The sequence below is a fragment of the Poecilia reticulata genome, chromosome 1 (genome assembly GCF_904066995.2).
Source record: "Poecilia reticulata chromosome 1, P_reticulata-male-v2, whole genome shotgun sequence".
Classification (NCBI taxonomy): domain Eukaryota; kingdom Metazoa; phylum Chordata; class Actinopteri; order Cyprinodontiformes; family Poeciliidae; genus Poecilia; species Poecilia reticulata.
The window spans coordinates 27,161,583-27,182,495 of NC_088830.1; the positions used below are offsets into that span (position 1 = coordinate 27,161,583).

General features: G+C 39.1%; 1 protein-coding gene and 1 long non-coding RNA gene across 2 annotated transcripts; one reads left to right on the plus strand and one right to left on the minus strand.

Annotated features, from left to right (window-relative positions):
* Nucleotides 1-377: 377 nt before the first annotated feature.
* LOC103470109 (metal transporter CNNM1-like) lies at nucleotides 378-17,856 on the minus strand. Its single transcript, XM_008418287.2, has 10 exons — nucleotides 16,405-17,856; nucleotides 11,851-11,994; nucleotides 11,576-11,716; nucleotides 11,021-11,190; nucleotides 10,848-10,938; nucleotides 9,651-9,796; nucleotides 8,498-8,777; nucleotides 7,558-7,662; nucleotides 6,346-6,450; nucleotides 378-4,594 (listed from the first exon to the last, which is right to left on the minus strand). The coding sequence occupies exons 1-10, from the start codon at nucleotides 17,843-17,845 to the stop codon at nucleotides 4,515-4,517; spliced, it is 2,703 nt and encodes a 900-aa protein (XP_008416509.2). The 5' UTR covers nucleotides 17,846-17,856; the 3' UTR covers nucleotides 378-4,514.
* On the plus strand, nucleotides 9,741-11,311 carry LOC103470105 (uncharacterized). Its single transcript, XR_534451.3, has 3 exons — nucleotides 9,741-9,881; nucleotides 10,070-10,201; nucleotides 10,866-11,311. It is a non-coding gene; the product is annotated as an uncharacterized LOC103470105 (long non-coding RNA).
* Nucleotides 17,857-20,913: the final 3,057 nt, after the last annotated feature.

Below are 20,913 nucleotides of genomic sequence, written 5' to 3' on the forward strand. Positions count from 1 at the left end.
ACAAATACCAGCTGGGATTTCTTTTGTCTTAAAATATTTTCTAGAAAAACTTGAAAACCTGAGGGGTTTTTTTCTCAAAATATTCTGAGATTAATCACAGAATTCAGATTTTTTTTTTCAACACTACCTTGTAGAAAAAGTTGAAAAGAAATAACCTGAAATGAACTGAATGAATTGATATGATAGAAAATGCAGAATCAGTTCAGCCATTATTACAACTAGTGAGTTATTTGGATAACATATATATATATACTGCTCCAGAAAAAATTAAGAGATCACCTAAAATGATCAGTTTCTCTGATCTTACTCTTTATAGGTTTATGTTTTAGTAAAATGAATATTGTTTTATATTCTATGAACGTCTGACAACATGTCTCTGAAGTTACAAGCAAACATTTAGTTTTTATTTGCAGAAAATGAGAAATGGTCAAAATAACAAAAAAGATGCAGAGCTTTCAGACCTGAAATAATGCATAGAAAACAAGTTCATATTCATTTAGAAACAACAATACTAATGTTTAACTCAGGAAAAGCTCAGAAATCAGTGTTTGGTGGAAAAACCAGGTTTTCAATGCGGTTCAGTGCAGTGGGCTCTTAATGTGTTGCAGAGCTGTCTAATGTGAAAATTACTTGGTTGAATCTTTGCTGTTTAATTTTTTAAAATCCTTTCTGGCTTAATATACAAAATTTTATACAACATGAAGCTTCCAGATTTAGATCCAACAAAAAAAAGAAAAAAAGATTGTGAGAGAATGATGACAGTGATGACAGCCATAGACTTATCCAGTTCACCTCCTGTAATGAATGCAGAGATAATGGGTTACATTCATAATTAAAAGGCTCATCTCCAGTGGTGGGAGTTTAAAGAGGTTCAGTGCATAGATAACGTTAGCTGAATAAATCCACTCTAAAGAAAAAAACCTCATACCTAATATCTTTAATTTGTCTGAGCTCATGTCTCGTATCACTCTGATAAAAGCATTTCTGCTAAATAAAGAGTCAGACACAGAAGCGCTGACTAATGTAAATAAAAAAAACTGCTGCAGCAGCCATATTGGCAAAGATGACCTCAAACGCCACAACTGCTCCAAGTAGTTGGCAGTTTTTTTTTGCCACTAGGGGGCAGCAGAAACAAACTGGCATGCACCAAGTTGACAAACGTAAAGACTCTTAGCTTTGCACACATGAACTTTAATGACCTGACATTTGGCTTTCACATGGAGTTGGCCCACGTTTTGTATCTAACAGCTTCTAGTCATATGAGAAGGATTTAGGAGTGTTTATTTTATTATTTGACCAAGCTTCAAAGAGAGCATTTGTGAGGTCATACACTGATGTTGGATGAGCTGCACAGACTCACAAACTGCAGTCTAAACTTGCTCGTCCATGTTCTTATGGACATGTTTTGGAAACTCCTTCATAAGGGGCAATACTCAAACCTTTCCTGCATTAGCTGCAGAATTGTTTTCCAGTCACATAATGCCATTTTACTGCACAATCAAGTAACTATATTACCTTCAGTTGTTATAAAATTTTTGTATAAATCAAATTTGACTTTGCAATTTAAAACCTTGAAATTGAGCCTCTGTCTCTAAAAACTCCTGCTCTTTCTGAAACTCCACCTTCAAGTTGTCATCACAAAGACGCACCTCTATTAATCACTTAAAGTTTTTACCAATGTTTCACTAAGAAGTAGCTCATATAATGAGCTCAGAAGATGTACAAATTACCGTTTGCTAATAGCTGCTGGCTAGTCAGAAGGAGCTGAATTGGTGAAGCTCAGAAGCTTGGAAACTGCAGTTTGTAGGAGGAGCAGCACCTCGAAGGCGGTGCTAAGTCCGCCCAGGCGTTTTGCACAGCTGAATGGTTGCCATGGAGATTAAAGGATTTCTCAAACATGCGTGAAAGAATCAAGGCAACTTTCCAGGTTTGTGTTTGATGAGGGAATAATGTTGTAAAATGATGTGAAACTTAAAAACATCAGAATTGCACTGACTCTGGAAGAGTCAAAACAAACCAGTGAAACTACTTCCCAGCAGGACAAACCGCAGCTTTACGTCGCTGCAACCATGGAAACCCAGTCAGTGATGCTCCTGAATGACGGCTGAATGACGGCCAGACCTCCAACCTGTGTCTGTTTAGCTGCTTTTCCCAATCGTAACTTTGTTTAACAGCTGATAGTGAAATAGAAATGAATATAGAAGATGATCAGTTTCAAGCTGTTAAAGACAAACATTCAGCTCTTTGTTTAATGGATCTGCAGACAATTGGTTGATCCTGAAATCAGAACATCAAGCTGAAAGAACATAAAGATGGATTGATAGAAACATTTTAACAAAGGGAAAAAGAAATGAACATACCAAGATTTTCCACTGTGGAGCTAAATCAGGACCATAAAGTTTTTAAAAGAAAAATTTAAACTGAAACAAAAAAAGAGTTGAAATAAAAATATTTATGCTGGAAAAAAAGTTTTAAAATTAAAAAAAAAAAAGATTTGAAATAGAAAATCTGAAACAGAAAAGTTATTTTGAAACTGAAAAAACGTTTTGAACAAAAAAAAGTTTGAAACAGAAAAAATGAAAAAATAGCAGAGCAAAATCAGGACCATAAAGTTTTTAAAAGAAAAATTTAAACTGAAACAAAACAGTTTTTAAACTGAGAAATTATTTTGAAGCAGAAGAAAAAGATTTGAAACAAAAATATTCAAGCTGAAAAAAAGTTTTGAATTTGAAAAAAAAATACTTGAAATAGAAAAATATTTGAAAAAATTATTTTGAAACAAGTTTTGAACAAAAAAAGTTTGAAACAGAAAAAATTTTCAAAAATACTTTTCTGATTCAAGGATTCCTTTCAGTTTCCTTTTTTTCACTTTCATGTTTTATTCTTTTGAACAAACTTTATGGTCCCAAATAACCTCCATACTTACTCCATGTTACGTTTCCATACCATTCAATATGAACAGAAATGTTCTTGACAGACAGAAGAAGAAAACATATTTACAGATTACATTATGTGGTACTAATGTGTGAAGACAATTCATGAAGCGAAGCCTGAGCTCAGAAACATCAAATCAAAGTGAGCAGTGGCGTTTTGTTGAACGTCTCCTGGAGCTGCAGGTACCAAACAGCAACATGTTTGGAGTCTTTGGTGTGTTTCCTCTGTACCAACATTCCTGTTATCTCCACCCAGGAAGTTCATGAAAACTCAGTTATACATATATATTTTTTTACATTCAGTTAGTCCTTCATAAATACTTAAAATAGGTATTCAACATTTTTTCTCTGCAAATATGTTCCAAATATTTCCATTGACATGAAATGTACACCAAAATGTCGACAACTGAAGCAACCCGTACATGCAATTTAATCAAAGCAAATTACTCAAATAATGAAGCTGTGGGCAGAGAACGAAATGATAGTGATAAACTACTGAAGACATACTTTCCATTTAGCATGATGTGTTTGTAGTGATGTGCAGATATCATTATTTACTATAACTACACTAAACTCTCCTAGTATCTCTGTGGCTTTAATAAAATCTTTAAACACATTTTATGGGGGAATTTTACTGCCATAAGTCGAGAGAAAACATTTCCAGTCTGAAAACAAACTTCATCTCTCAAAACGTCTGCTCTCTTTCAAATATTCACTGTGTTCTCTCAAACCTTTCTCCTGTTGCTCAAAACTTGTCTCTGCTCGGATCAAATCTCTGCCTGCTCGTAAATCATTTTCTGCTCTCTCTCAAGACAAAAAGCATTGTTGCCTGGCAACCGTCTCAGCCAATAGAATGAAAAGTAGAAAAGCGCAGTAGAAGGCGCAATAACGTCACACACAGAGAGCGAGCTCGGTGTTTTGCCAACCGCCATAAAGAAGAAGAAGAAGAAGAAGTGCTCAGTGTTTGTTGAAGTAAATATGGATGCTAACGGAGGAGCAAATCTCACGATTTTGAAGTTGTTGTCCGACCAGAGCCAGCATATTAACAGCGTAACCTTCATAATAGTCCGCCATGTTTGTTGTTTTTCGTTCAGGTCGGATGAATGCGACCTGGATGTTCAGATTTATTTGAAAAGATCGGATATGTATCAGATATCCAAATGGCCCGGGTTGAATTCGAAAAAAATCCGACTTGTGTTGTTCAGGCTTATGAAAAGATAATCCCAAATCGGAATTGGGTCACTTCCAGGCTGCAGTGTGAACGCAGCCTCTGATCCCTTTGTATATGTGGATGATTTGTGTTGTTACTGTCATCTGTTGTGACTTTCATGTCAATAGAAATATTAGAAATATCCACCGCATGTCAGCTGTGTGTGAAAAATGTGGAGTGGTAAAGATGAGAGGCTATAGTTTACTTCTAATTCACAACCTGAAGTCAGAAAATGATCTTATTGACCAGCAAACTCCGGTAGGTTTTGTTGAAAGTCACCGTCAGTGCACAGTTTTCAGATAAAACTCTGATAGTTGTAGTCTTTATGAAGCCATCAGATGATGGCGTCTTCTGCTCTGTTTCAGTCACTGCTAGGTTTTCACCAGCGGCTGCTCTGAAATGTCCTCTGGGGTTTTGTCTCCTTCACGGGACTTTTTCCGTTTCTTGTGACCTGAGAGGAGAAGAAAAGTAAAAAAAAAAAAAAAAATGCATATATTCTTTTTATGTATAATTGAGTTCAATTTGATTAAAGTTCAGGAAATGTCCAGTATGTAATAACACAAACATTTCTAATTTAATTCAGTAATTTAGGTCTATTGGTTGTTTTTTGGGCCTGCAAAGAGTTAAAAGAGAAGTAGCATTATTTTTTTATTAATGCTGAAAACATCAACCATTATTTCCTTTGGATGTTTTTATCATAATATTTGTAGCTACTGATTCTGATGATATTGTTTTTGTTGTTTAATCTCATTAGGAGCAGCAAACTTTCTGGTCTTGTGCCGCTCCTCTGTAATGCGGGAGTCCCACAGGGCTCAAAGTTTGGCCCACTTCTTTTTTACTATGAAGCATTTCTACTCTTGAGTAAAATTTGTGGATTTTCTACCCACTGAGTGAAAAACAAACAAAAATTCACCAGACACAGACCTGCAGTTAGTTTCTAAAGTTTTATATTGAAAGAAACTGATTTGTAAAAATTTAGTTTTCTGAGATTTTGTTATTTTTTGCTACTTAAATTAATTATTGTCATTTTCACCCTTAAAATACCAAAATTTCTACTTAACCTTACATTTTGGTCCATCTGATGATGTAATCTTTAGACATTATATGATTGATAATTGAGTAGGTTTTTCACCAAATACGTTTTTACTTTTACTTGAGTAACAATATGTTGAAGTAGTACTGCTCTTACTTGAGTACAATTTTTGTGAACTCTGCCCTCTTCTGGACCGATGTACAGCAAATAGTCATTTAGACTCTGATGTTGTCTTCTGCTTTTAGATTTATCTGCTGCACTGGACACAATGGGTCATGATAGTGTTGCTATTTTAATAAGAGCAACAGATTCACATGTGGTTCACAGACATTTTCACACAAAATCACGTGTGGATTTGGAATCTTTCATGGTAAAAACCCATGAGATTTGCATGTTTTCACATGGGTTTCAACACTTTTTCGGAAGGGTATGTTAAATTATTAGTAAATATGTGATACCCATGTGATATCTCCAGTTTTCACTATCTACTTATTTGACTGCTTCCCCCAGTCAAAACTGTAAAAAGATGAAGAGTTTCAGCGTTATTCCAATATAAGGCAATTAAAGGCAACATTGTTTTTGTAGACAAGTTTCAGATGAAGTTTTAAATAAAAGTTGTTCTATAAATAATACTTTCAGTTCTTGGTTAGTGAAGCCTTTACATCGTTCCATACCCTCACTCTGCAACCTTTATTTAAATTATTTAATACTTGTCTTACTGTCTTGTTTCACTGTAAATGAGAGCAGTTATTTGGTTGGCTCTCCAACATAAAATGTCTCGTCAGAAGTCCACATTCTGTTTAGGTTGTTTTTTTAAAACACATCTTTTTGCTCTGCAGAGGAAACTAAGCAGGCTTTTAGCCTTAGACTGAAGCTGAATGGAAATTTGAAGAAACTACAGAGGAATACAAAGTAGGCAGGTTCAAAGCACTGATGAACGTTTAGACGGTAGGGTGTGTGTGTTTTCCTGTGTGCATAAGGTTTTTATACGAATCAAAGCTGCTGAGGAAGACAGAGAACAAAACAATGAATCAGACCAAACTGCACATTCCTGCATGGTTATATCTGCTCTCCTTTTTTAAGATTCAGCTTCATCTCTGATGGTTAGTGTCAGATTAAACCGTTACAGGAAGTGACATGACAGTGATATATGAGAAAGAGAGACTAACTAAGTTTGAGTAGCAGTTTCTTGCCCAGCGTGTCCTCTGAGCCGCTCAGCGACATGCTGCTGATGAAAGGCGATGTGTCTGTTTCTATGGGAACCGAGGCCATGTCTGAAAAACAGAGACAGAGATCTGAATGATCCTGGTCGTCAGGACAGGACGCATTAAAGCGACATTTTGGATTAACTGAAAAGGCGTCATATGGTAGAATTACATAACAACCAGAGTCGTCTAAGTGTTTTCTTTAATCACATCGTGAACTTTATTCTTGATCCTGTGGCTTATTCAGGCTTCTTTTGGAAATGCAAAATGCCCATGGAGTGTTATTGTAACAGATGATGAACCAAAGTTTTCTTAAGCGTCAGAAACACATACTTGTAAGTAGGGCTGGACAATATGGCTGAGAAACCTGTCACAAAATAAGCGTTTCATATCAGTCGATGTCAATACTTATTGATTAATTTTATGTTTTAAATATCTGAAATATTACCAGACTGGTGGCACAGTTTTCACTTCACGCCGTAGTTTTTTTTTTTTTAGGAAGTTATCAGGCAAAACCTTAAACTGTTGCTGTGCAAGTTACTCAAGCTGTTGCTAAGCAACAAGAAAGTGAGTGAGTTGCTAAGCAACCAGAAAGTGAGTGAGTGAGTGAGTGAGTGAGTGAGTGAGTGAGTGAGTGAGTGAGTGAGTGAGTGAGTGAGTGAGTGAGTGAGTGAGTGAGTGAGTGAGTGAGTGAGTGAGTGAGTGAGTGAGTGAGTGAGTGTCACCAACCTTACTTAGCTGGCCATGAGAAGTTGAGGGCCTACATCTCCCAGAATGCTGTGCGGTTTTGGATCAGAGTTCAGTGAATTTTTTGAATATTGAATATTCTATAAGATGGATTACCTTTGGATACTGATCAGATCATGTGTCTGTCGCAATGTATATTGTTGTTGATTTATTGTCCAATCCTACTTGTAAGTAAACCAGCATCAAAGGTGCTGTTTCTTTAATCACATCATAAATTAAAGAAATAGTAAAACTGTAAAATGCATTTTTGGTATAAGGTGCCTTCTTCAGAGACCTGGAGAATGTTTGAAGTTTGGTGACTTTTCATTTTACGAGGCAATGGTATTATCACATAAACCCACAGAAACACAAAACAAGATCATTCTGTCTTATTTAACATCCACAATTTGTTTCTTCAAGCTGGTTGTTACAGTCAGGAGTCGGACAAACCTGAGTGTGTGTCGGTCTCTGATCGGTCCTCTCGGATGTACGGGATCTCATCCATCCTGAGGAACACAGAATCACTGGGACTCTTCTGACCGTCAGACTTACTGCCTGTAGCACAAACACAGTCATCATTTAAGAGCAATGTGTATCCATCACAGTCCAAACATTGTGATTTGCTCATCTGGACTGGACCTGAACCTAAACCAGAGGAGTCCAAGCTTATTGCCCTAAGGGACGAAATTGTCAAACTGAACACACCGAAAAGGCGTCATATGGTAGAATTGGCCACCTTTTTTTTTTTTATTTACCAATAAATTTCTTGTGCCTTTTCATTTTATAAACAAAATGTGAAAAGTCTTATAGAAACAAGCAAAACAGACTTTTGTAGATGAGGGATAAGTAAATCATCGTAAATCCAGATATAAGGAATTATAAACTCTATTATTACCTGACAGGCTTTTTTTTTTGGTTGATTGTGAACTAGATTTTTTTTTTCGTTTAAGTTAAGTTAAAAAATGATCAGACTACTTGAGTAGTCTTTTTAGAGATTACTTTTTTACTTTTACTTGAGTAAAAGTATGCTGAAGTAGTGCTATTTTTACTTAAGTACAATTTTGCATGTATTCAACTCAGTTAAAGCTGCAATCCACATCTGACACTTTAATAATACTCAGTTTTCAGTTGACAACCATGAGTTTGTCCTGGTTTTCTCTACGCCATAAATTATATTCTGACATTTACTTTTACACCCTCTGCTCATCTGGTCTCAGTTGTGACCTTTTAAATGTGTGTTTGAGGTTACTGAACTGTAAATACTGTCCTGCAGTACATTAAAAATTACATTTCAGGCAGTTTCTTTGTCTCCCTCTAATAATGATTCACATAATCTCCTATTGGATCCAGTCTGAACTGCTCACTATCGGCACACCACAGATATACTTACGGACGATGCGGTTCTTCTCATTCAGCACCGAGGTGCTGTGTGGGACACTGGACTGTTGTCCTCTGGTTCGGGCCGAGCTGGGCCGGCTGGGCTCCCTGGGCGGGGGCAGCAGGGTGGCTGTGGTCGGCTCGAAGGGCATGAGCGTAGCAGCGTTGCCTGTGGCTGAAGGGTCAGGGGTCGGGGTGTTGGCCTCTGCCAGGCGGATGTCAGCATCAGGAGTTTGAGGGGAGCTGTCCATCCTGGTGGCTGTCAGCGCGTTCTGGTAGTGGCTACGCGTAATCTGATACACAGAAGCAGAGGATTCTGGGTATTAAAGTTGAAAGACTACATGGTGGCTTTTGTAATGTTACACAGTAAAACGTTAACAGCATTAATTTGATTTATTTAGTCTGTCAGAGGGAAAAAATGTAGGTGTTCATTTTTCTAAATATTTTCACCATTTCTACATTTAGGAATGTCAAGAGTTCCAAATACATATTTAAATCACAAGATAAGTATTTTGTTTACAAACTAATTATTTAGTTAGGAAGCTAAATGTTTAGTTCCAAAATAAATATTTATTTTTCTAGCCAAATATTTATTTCCAAACTAAATATTTAGTTTGAAAACTCAATATTTAGCAATGAACATAAATATTTAGTTAAATAGCTTGTAGGTAAGTATTTAGGTCCAAGCTAAATAATAAATTTTCAAACTAAATATTTATTTTCCAAGCTCAATTTCAATGTTTTTTTTTTATTATATAAATTAAGCTAAAATATTTTGAAAGTAACATAAATATTTAACATTTACCTTGTAACTAGCTGATACGCAAATTAGCTTACCGATAAGCGGAAATGGAATATCAAAATAAAAGCAGGGTTTTGCGGCCCTCTACATAAACCTCGCCGCTAGCGGGACTGAATCGTTGCTCAAGTGTTTTTTAAATCATGAATTATTCTCTTCTCGACATAGATGAAAACAGAGGACGTGCCGATTTAAAGGCTACACAGACTCATGGCTCTAGCAACCATAGCAACGGTTTATGCATCAACGTCCACTAAAACACTTCCGGTTCATGATTGATTCGCCCAAATCAATCATGGGCGATTGATTTGGGCGGTATTTGTAGAAGTGAAGTTCTACAAATACCCAAAACATGACCTCCGTGTACCTTGATGATCTGCAGAGGGGTAAGCTGCCTCACGGAGTAGTCCGGCAGGTAGAAGCTCCCTCCTCCGTTCAGCTGACCCAAACTTCCGGCGTACAGCATGGACTCAGAGCGCTCCAAGCCGTTGCTGTGAGAGGGCGATCTGTGGGCTGTCAGGGAAATAAGTGACCAGACAGGAACAACACAGGCAGAACATGCTGCTGTTGCACATATTCACATCCTGATTGGCTGAAGGTAGGCCGCTCCTGTTTGTGTTGGTTTAGTTCATCTGTTTGTATCAAAGTGTTTAAATCTTATGTTGTGTTGGAGGAAACTGTGACTCAAGTTTACTCGTCAACTGTTATGCATAATTTCACAGTGCATCGAGTTTTAAAAACTGGTTTATTGTGTTTTTGTCTCATTGGTGATTTTTGTTTGGTTAGTAAGTGACGGTGTGGGCGTCACGAACAGACGCAGCCTTCAGACCTGAGCCAGGCCGCCATCTTGGAGAGATCTGAACTTGGCTCGAAACTCGCGTTCCCTATTTATTCTGTTTCAAAAGACAGATGTCCCAGGTAATGGTGGAACTTAATTCAAATTATTAATTGAGTTAATCCCAATATATATTGACAAAATAACCAACATTTTCAATTCAAGCATACTTTTTGTTTCTAAATTAGTGAGTAAAGAGATATACAAGCTCAACAACAAATATATTTGTTGTTTGGTGCAAAGGTACTCGGCTTTGAAGTGTTTCTGGATCCACTGGTCATTCATGTAACTTCTTTGAGAAAATGCTTTGGAAACGTGGACTGTGGACGCTGACATTAGCATTGTCTGCGCTACTGTAACATGTTTAGCATTGAGATACTATTTGCTACACAACTTGCACATAGCAGCCATCTTTTCCAGTGTCCCATCAGATAATGTTTTTTAAGCAAAAACTCTGTCTGGAACCTTTGTATATATATAAAAAACATGATTAATTGTGATAAAATTTCTAACATGTCCAAATCTACATGATTAAATAATCGAAATAAAAATGTTCTAGTCCCAGGATGTTCAAAGACTCAAAATCTGGCCTATAACCAATAACTTTAATAATTAAAATTGCCTGATCTAGCTTTGATAAAGACTCTGTTGGAACATTGGGGAGCAATTTGCTGCCAGAAAGACCTGATGACATTCACATACAATATAATAACGTGTGTGTATTTGTACCACTTGACATGATGGCAGGTACCCCAAAGTAAGAAAAAGCTCCGTTCTCAAACTTCAGCGCTTCTTTACCAAACTCCACCTCAACTCGGCCCTGGAAAACAAAACACCACAGTAACACGCATGCTGACATCACAAACACCTGTGCAGGTGAAGAGTAAGATTACAGTCGGTACCTGCAGGACCAAGATGAAGTAGTCGACCGGTTTGTTGCGGTGGAAGAGGAAGTGGTGCTGAGCTCGTTTGCTCTTCTCGTCGAATTTGAGTTCCTGGACCACACTGGGGTGCTTGATGAGCCTCAGCAGGATCTTCTCTGAGATGTGCGCAGGTTTAAAGGGCTCCACCTCTAACAAAGGAGGAGCTTCAGTAACATGGCACAGTCTGCCAATGTCTCAACATTGTAGTTACAAAAGTAAAGAGATGATCAGTGTTCTATTTTTTAAAATAAACCAGTAAAGATGTGCATATATTCATTTTTAGTCTCTTTTCTATAAGACACACGTGTCAAACTCAAGGCCCGAGGGCCAAAACTGGCCCGCCGTAGCTTTTTATGTGGCCCTCTAGACTCATAAATAGAACCGTCAAAATAACAGTGTGCTTATGCGCTAATGCATAATTGTGAGTTTATTGCAGATTTTTCACAAAAATCCCATCCCAACAGTGTCATACTGCCACCACCGTGTATCTCCATTGGCATAGTGTGTTCTTTGAGCAATCGTTTCCTGCGATACCTGTGGAGAGGAAGCGATGTGTTGCCAAGAGCAGCTGAGGGGAAATCTTGACTTTCATTTCATTTTCTGACAGTTTGAAGATGGAAAAGTCCTGCTGCTTCCTCTCATGGTGGGAAACCCGCCGCTTTGTCCGGTTATCAGCTGAGGCGTAAACCAACACACACAACATGAGTGTAAAATCATCCAGCTCCTCAGAATCCCATGCTAACTTCTCAAACAGTACAACCAAGTGTGTGTGCGTGTGTGTGTGTGTGTGTGCGTGTGCGCATACATACTGTAGAGATCCGTCTCATCAAGAATCTCCGACTTGATGATTTCCTCAATCACGTCCTCCAAGGTGACGATGCCCATCACCTCGTAGAACGGGTCGCCCTCGCCCTCGTTGTTCACGCGCTGCACGATGGCGAGGTGAGACTTTCCTGTAATCGCAACAAGTAACTTTCACCCAAATAATCACAGCTGGGTAGGAACTACTGAGTAGCTTTTTTTTTAATGTACTTTAGGAGTATTTCTACTATGCTGTACTTTTTGCTTTTAGTTCAGTAATTTTATTATAAAGTATTTCTACTCTTGAATAAAATTTCTGGATTTTCTAAGAAAAACAAGCATGTTTTAACGTAAAATTCACCAGACACAGACCTGCAGTTTTTGTTAAAGTTTTATAAGTTTTTTATTTAAAGAAACTGATTTGAAAAAAAAAAAAGTCTAATTTTATATTTTTTGTTACTAATATGAATTATTGTCATTTTTGTCCTTAAAACACCAAAATTTCCACATAATTTTATATTTTGGTCCATCTGGTGATGTCATTTTTAAATATTGAGACTTTTTACCAAAAGCAGATTTAATAAAAGTTCAATCTATTATTATTATTATTATTATTATTCCTCCTAATTAAAAAAACACACAATATAATTCTTCCTAATTGTTGTTTATGTGCCTGTGTTGTGCATTATACACAATAAAGTTTATCTATTCAAAATTAAATATATGAAAGATATGTTTTACATTTTTTAGTTTCTGAACATCTTAAAATGTTGCATAATACCAAAAAGAAAATATGATTTATTATTAAATACAGACGTGTAACATCATGGCCATTTTCTAGCCCAGACTGTTTTGTGTTACCCACAAAACACTACTTATAAAGTAACTCTTCACATTGTCCAGCATCCAAGCATTTTAACTGAAAATTGGCTGGAAGGAAAAACTCTTGTTCACAAACAATAAGAATAACAGCAATCTTGAAGGAATCAACTTGTGCAGTGAAAAATAATCAGTGAGAAAAAAATGGAGTCTTATGCAAAACAAAAACGTAAGATGAGTAACTCATTATGAGGAACACGACGGATAATATAAAACTGCAGTCATCAGAACATCATGGTGTATTTAATTTGAGTTCATTATTGAATATATTTGTACAATAACTGAGCAGCGGAGAAATGCTCTCCTCTGCCGAACGCCTTCAAACCAAAACTTCTGAAGCGCAGAATGAGAGTTGAATTATGCAAAAACTAACGGAGGATATTAAACGAGCAAAGAGACCAGACAGCATGAAGGGCATGAAGTGAAAATGCAGCCGACTGAATATTTTATGAGGTTCTCCGGTCCAGGACAAACAGCAGAGGGCGAATATTTCAGAAAACACATTTCAAAAAGTTCAGAGTCACAAATTGCATAAAAAGAACAGATTTTTAGACTAGATTGACTATTATTTTTTCAAATCAGTTTAATCGATGGCTGCATTCTGACTTGGATTAAATATTCCTCATCCAGGATGTGTTTGTCTAATTCACGCTGAAGCTGCTCGCCTCCATACCGGCACTTTGCTGCAGTTGTTGTTCACAGCAACGGGGGGCTGTTACTTGGCAACCTGCAGTGTGTGATTCACGCTGCTTAGCATTCAGGCCAAATATTCGCTCTCCTGGTTCTGCAGGCTTCTGGCTGCAGCTCTGCACTACTGTGAAACGCAGCCAGAGCCGTGCTGAGGATCCTAATTTCATCCACATCGACGGCATTTCAGCTTCTGGTCACTGAATGGGGGACATTGTGTCCCAGTGCCTCCAGAATAATTAGATTTCTGCACTGTAAAACATTTGGAGGTGGTTTAACTTGAAAACAAAAGTCTAACTGCTGCCTGGAAAATGACATTAAAGTCACAAGAAAATTTTATTGGTTTTAACTCAGAAATTAAAGTTCATGAAGTCGATTTAACAACAAGAGACAAGTTGTCTAAACATTGGTTTTTAAGTTCATCAATCTTGAATTGTGAGTTTTAACTTAATGCTGCAATTGAATCCAAATCATTATTTCACAATATTCAAGAAAGAAATCTGTCCTTACCTGGTTAAAGAGCCACATTTCTCTGTTATTCTACTCACATTATCAAGATAAAATATCTACTTATTTTACTTTAGAATAATTAAAATTCTTGTTTCAAACTGCATGAACAAAATTTCTGATCTGATAATAAATTTTATTAAACTTCACAATGAATTCGGCTCAGAAACATTCAGTGTGATCAGGACTTTATCCTCAAGCTTTAAAACAAACATTTACCTTAATAAAACACCAGAGTCAGATCAATGTAACGCACTTCCATCTCAGGATACAGAAACATGCCGCTAAGCATTCTGGGAAATAGTTCCCACTCCCGTCTTTTAATGAAGTTTAGACTAAATAATTGTGAGAACAAGACCACTGAAGGAGCTTTCTGTCATTTTTGTTGAGTTTTTCTTCTGCTTCTGCAGCATTCTCATAGCAAAGAGAAAAACTGGCTGCAGAGCCAGGAAGCGTTCCTGCAGAGAGGAGAGCAGAGGGCAAAAGAGATAATCCGCCATGTAGATTATCTCATCCAGGTCATCTACATGCAGAAAGCCTGATTACTTTTAAAAGGAACAATTGTGATTATGTGGCTGGTTCAATATTTATTCAACTTCTGGAGCTCCTAAAACAATCACTGCATGTTTAGCAGATTGGCAAAGTCTCTGCATTGTTAAACTAAATAAAGACTAATAATCTGATGATGTGTCCTGTAGACAGGATCTGCCTCCTACGTTTACTGCTGTCCTCACCACAAACCCAACAGAAAGAAAAGTGCTGAGTCCGCAGCATCCGTGGACGAGGCGGTGGAGAGCAGGAAGCTCTGTGATTGGCTGGAGCGGACCCCACCCTCAGAAACAGCCTGACTGAGACCGCAGAGCCTCTGCAAACTGGGCATGACTCTTGGTTTTGGTGCAGGGCGGGCTGTGCCTGCTCAGGCTGCAGGTTCTCACGCTTTCTGAAGCAAGAGGCCGGCTCGATTCACGCCAACACACACGCAGCTTTCTGTTTTACTAAATTATCCACTTAATCCGAGGAAGATTCTGGATTTCAGGAATCAGATTGACCTCCAAACGTCGCCTGGTTGCAGCTTTATGCAATCAAGTGACTCATTCGTTTGGGACAGAATGCTGAGCTAAATGTTTTCTCGGGTATTTTTAGGATATTTCAGTGTTGCCATGGCAACAAATGATGTGCATGCGCTGCAAAAACACAAAATCTTAGCAAGTAATGTTGGTCGAGTTTCTCGTGCAAAATATCTTGCAAATGTAAGACAAACTAACTTAAAAAGCAGCTTTTCAGCAACACACAGAGGTGTGTTTAAAGTAAATAATTCCTTCATATTGATGAAAAAGTTTTAGTTCTGTTGGCAGGTAATTTCACTTATAACAGGAAAAAAACACCGACAATTACAAATCAAAAATCTGGAGTTAGTTGGGCTACTTTACCTCACAAAATCATTCCCGCACCTTACAAGAAAATAAATTAATACAAATGTTCTGATACTTTTTACCAAAGTTGCATTAAAACTACAGGGTGGGCCATGAGTTTCCATACTTAGGTTACTGTAAAATGTACATTTCTTATATATCTCAGACACCTAAGAATAAGAAATTATACTGATGGCTGAATCGTGAAGCATGGTTGGACGGAACTTTAACAGAAAACGTGGAACAAGCATCACTCACGACACTGGAAAACTGGAAATGTTGCAGATCAACCATGAAATGGTCCAAGATGTGCAGCGATTACACAGAGTCCCACAAAAATAAAAAGAGGGCTGTCCAATATAAAATGTTTATTTTTTCTATGTATGGAAACCTAAAAAGCAAATCCAAAGATTCACCAGAGCCTTGCCTCGCAAAAATATTCACACCCTTTAAACTCAGAGATATTAGAAAATAACTACTTTAAAAAAAATGTGTTTATGAATAAATGCACTGCAAAAACACAAAATCTGACCGTTTTTTTTCAGTCTACACTGTAAGAAAAAACCGTCTTAATTTACGTATTTTACTGTAAATTAGAGACGGTTTTTTGTGTGTAGTTTCTGGTGCAAATGTCGAGTACTTGAATTGAGACAAAACTAACAAGTAGCTTTTCAACAAGATGTAGGAGCTTGTTTTAAGTCAATTTCACTTAACTTACATTTTACTTAAACTGAAATATAAATAAAATAATCTACCAATGGAAGTAGGACGTTTTCATCAGTATTAAGGAATTATTGACTGAACAAGTTCCTATATCACCCCGCCTCTCGCCCGAAACGTTGGCTGGAGATGGGCACCAGCAACCCTCCCGACCCCACTGAGGGAAAAAGGGTGCAAGAAAATGGATGGATGGATGGAAGTTCCTATATCTTGCTGAAAAGTTATTTAGAAGTTAGCTTTGTCTTTTCTTAAGTACTAAGACATTTGCACTTGAAACTTGACTGCAGGTTTAATGTTTTTGCCGTGTGTTGATGGAGGTTTTAGTTTAAATCCTAGTTGACTGAAGACGCTCCTCACCTTTTTTAAACTCCTCCAGCATCGCGTCCAGCTTGGTGTCGTTGAAGACGCAGTGCAGCGGGTGTTTGTAGAACTGAGTTATGGTTTTCAGCGGAGTGCAGTCGTCCGGGTCAACGAAGGCCAAGTCCTTGACAAACAGGATGTCCACTATGTTGGACCTCTCGTTCTCGAACACCGGTATCCTGGTGTAGCCGCTCTCCATGATCTCCGACATGGTGTTGAAATCCAGCACCACGTCCGACGCCAGCATGAAGCAGTCGCTCAGCGGCGTCAGGACGTCCTCCACCGTCTTGGTGCGCAGCTCCAGCGCGCCCTGGATGATGTTCAGCTCCTCTTTCACCAGGTCGTGGTACGGGTCTGTGACGCGCAGCATCTCCAGGAGCTTCTCTCGGGTGTAGAAGTTGGAGATCTCCTGGTTGAGGATGAGGTCCAGCAGTTTGCTGATGGGGTAGGAGATGGGGAAGGAGAGCACCATCAGCAGCCGCGTCACCCAGATGGTTTTGGACGCGATGGCCAGGCCGTGACGCGATGCCACGGAGTGAGGAAGAATCTCCCCGATGAAGAAGATGCCAAAGGCGCAAATGACGGTGGAGAGCCAGGTCATGCCCAGAATCTGGCACATCCACACCGCCAAGGACGCGTTGATGATCGCGTTGCCCAGCAGCAGCGTGCACAGGACGTAGTTCCCATGCCGACGCACAGATTCGATCTTCCGCGCGTAGTTCTGCTCCTTGTCGGTGCCGCTGTTCTGCAGGACTTGTAGCTCCACCGGGTCGAGCGCCAGCAGGCTGAGGTTCAGTCCGCTGAAAAGAGCCGATAAGCCGAGCAGCAGGACGGAGACCAGGACCTGCAGCCAGAGCTCCGGGACAGCAGAGCGCTCCGTCACCGCGACCCAGAAGTCTCTTGTCCGGTAGTGTTCCCACTTGGACCCGTCGAAGGCGCACATGGAGTAATACTTAATCTTCTCCCCTCTTCGCAAGTCTTTGGCCAGCAGCTCGACCAGCACTGAGTTCTGGCTGGAAGCAGACTTGAAGGAACCTAAAACCTCGATGTCGGACGTCCTGGCGTTCTTGTCCATGCACATGTTCCTCTTGGGGTGGACCTGCCCCTCTCTGCCGGGACTCGGCTCCTCGATGAAGGCGATCCAGGGCGCGGCATTGTTGGCGCGGGTCCCCGCGGTGCGGTTGAGCCTCTGCGGGGAGGTGGAGTAGTAAACCCGCAGCATGAAGCGGGTTCCCTCCGTGGCTTTCAGCACCCCGTCGTCCACGGACAGCTCCGCTCCGGTCTCCTCCGGACGGAAGCCGAGCAGGCAGAGAGCCGGGGTGGGCAGCAGCCAGCAGAGGCCGAGCAGGAGCCACAGGCAGCGGGGCGGAGAGAGCGGAGCCCCGCGGCACTGCGGGGACCTGAGGCTGCACCGCGCGGCCTCATCCTCCGCAGCCATGATGCGGTGTGATGAACTGGCTCAGTCCGAGGATCCGGAGTCACGTGGTGCCGCCTGGTTCCGGTCCATGTGGGAAAAGGAGGGACAGTCAGCGGTCCGTTTTAACGGCGCTGATTCAACACAGCGGAGGAGATGCGCCATCAGCGCCATTACGTCACTTTCTAATAATAGGCGCGAGCTCAGGAGTTGACATTGTTCTCTTTTCAAAATCTTTGCGCCTTTTTATGATGACATCCAGCAGGAAAACGGCGGATTAAACAGCAGCACTACAACAGTCAGGGAGGAACAGCTGTAGTGCTGCTCCTTGGATAGTTTACCGGAAACAGGACTTTTGTCGAGCAAAAGTTTTCAAGACTTTCCGTAGTGGGATCATTTACTGATAGTTTCTGCTGCTGTTGGGGGATTTCAATTCTTTTGAGACATATTTTAATCAGACTAAAGCTGCTATAATTACCTTTCTTTGTTAGAAATCTTGATCTTTTCGTTCTCTTTATCTTCTGTTAATATTGTATAAATATCCTGAACATGAAAGTATTTTTTGAGTTTTAACTGCACTCACGATCAGATTCAACAACAAAAGCGTTGGAACAATCACAGAGACAGTAATTGCAGATGTTTGAAGTCAGCCATCTTGTTTTCAGAGATTTCAAAGCTCAGAGTAACAGTATTTTAGAGCAGTTATTGCATTTATAAAGATGAGCCTACATTTACACGGCATGCCGGATCTGTCTTCCTTTGCACTGCAAACTGAACCCTCAGACTCGAGTTATTTTCTGGCCACACAGTGAAGAACTTTACAAAATTTGACTTAAAATTGAGTTGCCAGTCATGTGTTTCTTCTAGAATAATCCAAAAGAATAAAGACAGAAAGAGCAAAAGGAAGAAAGAAAATAGTAACATGTATTGTTTTATGGGAATGCAAGTAAGTAACTTTGTTTGGGTTAAAATTAAATTATATTTCTTTATGTAAACTGGTCTTATTGGTTTAACAAGGTGTCTTGAAATTGAATGTGTTGCTAATGTTCTCTATTTAATTATAATTTGTGTCCACATGAGGGCGCTGTTTAGATGTTTCTCTGGGAAAGTTGATTAAAGTCTTTTATTTATTCGGGTTTATTTATGCAGAAACGCATCTAAAAGGTTCAGGACTCTGTCCTGCTTCATGGGTCCCAACAAAACGTTCACACTATTTAACCACATCAAACATCAAATCATTTCCTTTCAGCATTTAAAAGGACAGTGAGACGATAAGGACCCTGGTTAAAAATCGTTTCTCTTTAACAAACTTAAATGTCCATCCATCCATTTTCTTTCACCCTTGTCCCTCAGTGGGGTCGGGAGGGTTGCTGGTGCCTATCTCCAGCTGGCGTGCCGGGCGAGGGGCAGGGTACACCCTGGACAGGTCGCCAGTCTGTCACAGGGCAACACAGAGACACACAGGACACACAACCATGCACACACACACTCACACCTAGGGGCAATTTGGAGAGACCAATTAACCTGACAGTCATGTTTTTGAACTGTGGGAGGAAACCCATGCATGCACAGGGAGAACATGCAAACTCCATGCAGAAAGACCGGGGCTGGGAATTGAACCCAGAGCCTTCTTGCTGCAAGGCAACAGCTCTACCAACTGCGCCACTGTGCAGCCCCAAACTTAAATGTATCTGTGCAAATATCAGATAATTTAACCTTCAGAAGAAATGAAGCATTGTTTCAATAAAAGAGAATGAAGCAATATTTTCCTTTCACTTTGTGTTTCTGTGCACAGTTTTGTCTTCTTTGTTTCAGTGTTACCTGAATAATTTTCTTTTATTAAGGACTAGAAGTGAAGATCTTTCTTCTCTAAGCAACTGGAACGGCCATCCCTGAACACAAACTTACAAAATGTATCAGTCTGGATAAAGATGGAGCGATGAAGGCAGTGTGATTGGAAATGAGTCTTTAAACAGATGAACAGAGGTCAGGTTTTATTCCTCAGTGAAATAATCAACTAATACAGTTTCAGATAGATTGATTTTATTACAGACTCAAAGTCCAAATTACGTAAAAGAACAATCAATGATAACAGTAATAAAAAGAATAAAAACACTCCTAAACATACCAATGTTTCCAGAACACAGATGCGTCTCTTACTGAGCTATAATTACATTAGTCAACAATACAATTGTTTCTATTGTTAGACTCGTTTAATGGGCAAATAAATTTACACATGAGATTTCTTAAAACAGCCAAAGAGCTGACACTATAACAAATTACTTAATGTAAGTTATCCTTGTGTGGTAATTAGAAACATATTTGTTCCAAAAAAATGATTTAAGTGATAAAAGAAGACAAATGATTTCTTCATTAGCATTGGGGACCAATAACTGAGCCCTGAGGGACACCTGAACTGATGTAGTAAAAAATAATGTTCCAGTTTATGTATTTATTATTATTATTATTATTATTATTATTATTATTATTATTATTATTATTATTATTGTTGATGATGATTATTGTTATTTATTGATTAATCCTAATGTGGATCAGCTGGAAGAACATCAGGTCAGCTGCTGCTAAGTTACAAACCCAACATGTCGGTGTTTTTACTCACAGCTGCTTCTTTCTCAGGCTTCAAACTTTTTTTCTTTTTCTTGTTAAGTGATCAAATAGAATAAAAAGATGACTTGTGTTCATTGAAACCTTAGAGGTGCAGAAAACTCTTTTGCCATTAAGAAAATAAATGGAAAAGAATAATTTGTTCTCTTTCCAGCTTCTTATAATTCAGTAAAAACATGAAGCCAGTCTAGATGTGGATATGATGAGAGGAAGCTAATAAACTGCGTGCATTGAGTTCATGAGCAGAAATGGATAAATGACATCCATGGGACAAGGGGGAGCTGGTATGAGGTGAGAGCCACGGGGAACAATCAAGTTCCTACTGGCAAAAGCTTCAGGAAACGGAGAAATCAACAGATTTTTAATGAATTACATGTGTTTCAAAGTTTGTCCACACGGTGGCAGTAGCGCAAAGGCTACCGGCGCTTCCCCAAGCAGACGCCAGGTTATGTTTTAAATGGGTCACC